This window comes from Aptenodytes forsteri, unplaced genomic scaffold (assembly GCF_000699145.1).
Source record: "Aptenodytes forsteri isolate BGI_AS27 unplaced genomic scaffold, ASM69914v1 Scaffold8, whole genome shotgun sequence".
In the NCBI taxonomy this organism is placed as follows: domain Eukaryota; kingdom Metazoa; phylum Chordata; class Aves; order Sphenisciformes; family Spheniscidae; genus Aptenodytes; species Aptenodytes forsteri.
The window spans coordinates 2,764,724-2,770,018 of record NW_008796218.1 but is presented as its reverse complement, the minus strand read 5'-3'; the positions used below and the strand labels follow the sequence as shown (position 1 = coordinate 2,770,018).

General features: G+C 45.6%; 1 protein-coding gene across 1 annotated transcript in view; it reads right to left on the bottom strand.

Moving 5' to 3' along the window:
- SAAL1 (serum amyloid A like 1) overlaps positions 1-5,047 on the bottom strand; it is a 10,604-nt gene extending 5,557 nt beyond the window's left edge. Inside the window, exons 1-3 of the mRNA XM_009288768.2 lie at positions 4,918-5,047; positions 2,911-2,994; positions 669-748 (exon numbers count right to left, since the gene is read on the bottom strand). Coding sequence (XP_009287043.1) covers positions 669-748; positions 2,911-2,994; positions 4,918-4,962 — 209 coding nt within the window. The 5' untranslated portion in view covers positions 4,963-5,047. The remainder of the gene's footprint in view (positions 1-668; positions 749-2,910; positions 2,995-4,917) is intronic.
- Positions 5,048-5,295: the final 248 nt, after the last annotated feature.

The window sequence follows — 5,295 nt, the reverse complement described above, 5'->3', positions numbered from 1 at the left end:
GGGCCCACTTCTCCAGCTTGTCCAGGTCCCTCTGGATGGCATCCCGTCCCTCTGGCGTGTTGACCGCGCCACTCAGCTTAGTGTCATCTGCAAATTTGCCGAGGGTGCACTCGATCCCACTGTCTATGTCACTGATGAAGTTACTAAATAGTATTGGTCCCAATACGGACCCCTGTGGGACACCACTTGTCACCAATCTCTATCTGGACATTGAGCTGTTGACCACTACCCTCTGGGTGCGACCATCCTCCTCATCTACCGAACAGTCCACCCATCAAATCCATATCTCTCCAATTTAGACTCCAATAAAAACTATCTTTGTTTAAAAAAAAAAAAAATTATAAAAAGGTTAATTTCACAGCTGCAGCCATGTACTGAGACTAAAACCAGCTTTTCCTGACTGTGCATGCATTACCAATGTTTCAAGATTGCCAAACTTAGACATTAAAGATTCAAGAACTTGACTAGTGATTTAAAAAAAAAAAAAAAAGTGGTCTGTAGCCTTTTGTTCTTCACTGAACACTTCCCACACAACTATGGTCAGCCAAAAAAGTGTGAACGAAGATGAGGCACGGCAGGCAAACTTAGTTCCTTCTATTACATATATTTCATGATTGTGAGTCCAGAAAAGCAGTACTCATGCATGTATAAAGCACATATACACTTACCCAAGATTCTCATCTTTACTAATGGACATGCATATGTCTTGGAAACAGGCCATATTTCCTAATATTCCCACACAGATTTCCTGAAAAGTCAAAACACAGTACAATGAAGCAACTGCAACATAGTTCATGATTTTATTTCCACAGCCGTAAGACAAAAGTAAGAAAGGTTCAAAGACGTTTTCCATTTTTATTTCCAAGTTCTTATGACCCATCGATTTCAAGACAGATTTTTTCTACAGGATGCTATTAGACTAGCCTAAAGTATACTCCTGACAAGCACTATTCAGATATTTTGGGGTTACAGTGTTCCATAAAAGCAAATATAACTTGAAATCAACTTTACTTGCATATTCTATGTATACTGTTTTGAAGCTAATCTGGCATCCCTATTATTAAAGTAATAAAGTCCTAAGAACAAATATATCACCATGTAAGTACAACCCTCACAGATATTCACTTCCTCCCAAAAGAAAGGGGTCTTAATACAAGCTTCCAGCAAAGCCCATTTTCTGATTGCAGACATTTAAAAAAACCAAACAAACAAAACCAAAAGCAGTGCATCCCATTAGGATATTCATGCCTAGACTATCATTAAAACGATGCACGCTCCTATAAAGGGGACTGTGAGAGCTCTGAAACCCCTGCAGGTGACTGGTGCTAACACAGAATGTCCTGGGAATCGCTTCCTTTCAGCAACTTTAAGTTGGAAATCAACCCCCTCACCACTCAAGGTTATCTTTTTAACATTCTATTACCTCTGCTAAATTACAGCAGACACTCAGCAGCCACTATTTCAAGAAAGTAGTGTGACAGCCGATTTGCACTGACTTCCAAATTTTGGTTGTACTTTCAAAAGACAAAGTACTGAACTTGCAAAGCCTTATGTGTCTCTACTCATCTCCTGAAGTAAAGCTTCTGATAACTTCAGAGAAAGGGGAGTTATACCAACACTGAATACCTTTCAAAACCCTATCTTGAATCCTAAATGCCAGTGCTCTGTGTAATACAAGCTGCAAAACAATGACATCAAAACAAAGGAGGAAGAAAAAAAAAATGCAAAGTACTGGTGTCTAAGAGTTCCTAATCGCTAACGCGGACACCAAGGTGAAGAAGGAGGTAGAGGAGGTGCTCCAGGTGCCGGAACAGAGATTCCCCTGCAGCCCATGGTGAAGACCATGGTGAGGCAGGCTGTCCCCCTGCTGCCCATGGAGGTTAACGGTGGCAGATATCCCCACCTGCAGCCCATGGGGGACCCCACGCCGGAGCAGGTGGATGCCCAAAGGAGGCTGTGACCCCGTGGAGTGGAGCCTGTGCTGGAGCAGGCTGCTGGCAGGACTTGTGGCCCCATGGAAAGGAGCCCATGCTGGAGCAGGTTTGCTGACAGGACCTGTGACCCCGCGGGGGACCCACGCTGGAGCAGCCCGTTCCTGAAGGACTGCACACCATGGAAAGGACCCTCGCTGGAGCAGACCTTGAAGAACTGCAGCCCATGGAAAGGACCCACGTTAGAGAAGTTCATGAAGGACTGTCTCCCATGGGAGGGACCCCATCCTGGAGCAGGGGAGGAGTGTGAGGAGGAAGGAGCAGCAGAAACAACGTGTGATGAACTGACCGCAACCCCCATTCCCCATCCCCCTGCACCACTCAGGGGGAGGAGGTAGAGAATTTGGGAGTGAAGTTGAACCTGGGAAGAAGGGAGGAGTGGGGGGAAGGCATTTTAAGATTTGGTTTTATTTCTCATTATCCTACTCTGATTTGATTGGTAATAAATTTAATTAATTTCCCCAAGTCGAGTCTGTTATGCCTGTGAGTGCAATTGCTGAGTGATCTCCCTGTCCTTATCTCGACTCACAAGCCTTTCGTTTTATTTTCTCTCCCCTGTCCAGTTGAGATGGGGGAGTGATAGAGCAGCTTGGTGGGCACTGGCGTCCAGCCAAGGCCAACCCACCACAGCCAGTCTTTACTGTTTTTTATAAGAAGCCTTATAGCTAGGTTTGATAAACTTAGTCCTTCATCAATAATGACATACATCAGCTTCAGCATCACTGAAATACTTACTGATTAGACCATATTAAAAACACTGCGAAAAAGCATTTTAAAATTTGATTTTGTGTTTTCTCCTCATTCCCTTAACCTATTCAAACATGCAATGGGAGGAGGAGGGAGATATGTGCAAATGCATGTACAGAGCGATCTACTATTGCTATTAATGTGGGACAGTTTTTTGACAGCCCATACTTACAGTAAGGCGAGGGCATTTTGACTTTGCAAAAACTCCCATGAATATATCAGGGGCGTTGAACTCCTGAAGAAATAAAGCAACATCCTGTGGAGAAAGTGAATAGAGAAGTAAATGGACTTCTACAATTTCCAAATGCAAAATCAAACCTTTTCTCACAGCACAAAGACTGGATCAAAGAGATGTCAAACTCACTACAAGAGATCTCTTATTTCCCAACAGTTAATACCAATTATCCTTGCTTTTCAATAAGAGAAAATCAGCAAGCCCCTATGGTGATTCAGGATGCCAGTGATTTGCTATACAATGAGCCAAAAAGTCACATTTAGTTTCTTTTGCTCTCTGTCTCAACAGAGGGTCAGAGACACTACATCAGAATTCAGCAAATACCATGTTTTCAGACAGTGACATCACCCACACATACAAAAAGAAACAAGGGAAGGGATTACCATTAGCACCTGATCGGAGCATACAAAAGAGGAAATCTCCTCATTTTACATTAAACCACAAGATTAGTCCTCTATTTGGGAGTAAAGGACACATCCTCCACGTTTATTTAAAATATCTAACAAAGAGCCAGGGAATAAAATCATAATAATTTTAAAAAAATATGTATCTCTTACTTGAGAATTTGTTCCAGCATTTGAGAATGTTGAGAAAAACACCAAAAAGTTATGCTGGATTGCCATTGTGAATCTGTAGCTAAAGTTTAAAAGGTTGTTTATCTATCAGAGAAAACTATGCTTACTAGCAGGATGCATTACAATTGCTAGAGGAATATATGCCTGTTTAGAGACGGCATCAATATTATCTCCATAATCAAACTGCTGAAGATACAGGTTATGTGCCTGAGTTAATTTCAGCTACAGCTAAGGTACTGTCTCCTAATAACTCCGAGCTTCGGTTCAACTCCTTGTGCTGGTTTTGGCTGGGATAGAGTTAATTTTCTTCACAGTAGCTAGTATGGAGCTACGTTTTGGATTTGTGCTGGAAACAGTGTTGATAATACAGGGATGTTTTAGTCACTGCTGAGCAGTGCTGACACAGAGTCAAGGCCTTTCCTGCTTCTCACACCACCCCACCAGCGAGCAGGCTGGGGGTGCTCAAGAAGCTGGGAGGGGGCACAGCTGGGACAGCTGACCCCAACTGACCCAAGGGATATTCCACACCATATGACGTCATGCTCAGCATGTAAAGCTGGGGGAAGAAGGAAGGGGGGGGATGTTCGGAGTGATGGCGTTTGTCTTCCCAAGTTACCGTTACGTGTGATGGAGCCCTGCTTTCCTGGAGATGGCTGAACCCCTGCCTGCCGATGGGAAGTAGTCAATGAATTCCTTGTTTTGCTTTACCTACTAAACTGTCTTTATCTCAACCCACGAGTTTTCTCACTTTTCCGATTCTCTCCCCCATCCCACCGGGGGGGGGGGGGGGGCAGTGAGCGAGTGGCTGTGTGGTGCTCAGTTGCAGACTGGGGTTAAACCAGCACACTCCTACACATAATACAGAAAACCAACAGATGTGAATACAGCCCCAGTTATGCCAGCTGACCCTAAGCAATAACACCACACGATCCATTAGACACCTGGGGGAAGATCTGGCAGACCACCTTGTTTCTTTTACATTCACACACAGCTCTGCTTTATATCCTCAAACAGCAGCATGGCATCCAGCAGCTAGGATGCAACAGAAGGCCTGCTTCTGCAAACTAGTGCTGGGCCTAAGAATGCACACAAAGTACTTGCTCATCTTGAAAAGCAGCCTTTGTGATGAGCCTGCTCAATACCAATTCACCACACCTGCCTTGCCTAATGACTCACAGGACACCCTCAGCCAAACCAGAGAATAAACAATACCATCGACATCAGAAAGCTGACCGAGCCTGTTTAACTCTGTGCCTTCTCCCACTTCCAGAAGGATTTTGACTGAACACGCTCAGCAACAGAAACGGGGCAGAAGCTGCCTGTAGCTGTGAACCACCCTCGAGGTCTGACTCCCGCACATCGCTCCTACCTCGTCCATCGACATGTCCCACACTTTGCAAATGTCATTCTCCATCTCTTCGTCCAGTTCCGTCTGGATTCCCTCAGGGCTCACGGTGGGCTCCGTCTTCTCGGGGCTAATGACCTGAGAGAAAACGAGGGGGGGGGCGCGCGGCACACGGGGGTACGGCGGTACGTGAGCTACGACCGAGAAATGCCATGAAACACTAACAACGACCTATCGCTTCAGTCACAGTTTAAAAAAAACCTCCACACAACTAGGAAACCGGTGTGTCGTGTGTCCCCCCCCAGCCCCGGTAACGGTCGCACCGCACCCGCCAGGCGCTGACCGTTACCGGGCCCGCCGGCCTCTGCCCTCCCGGCGCCCCCGCCCCCCCACGCCCGCACC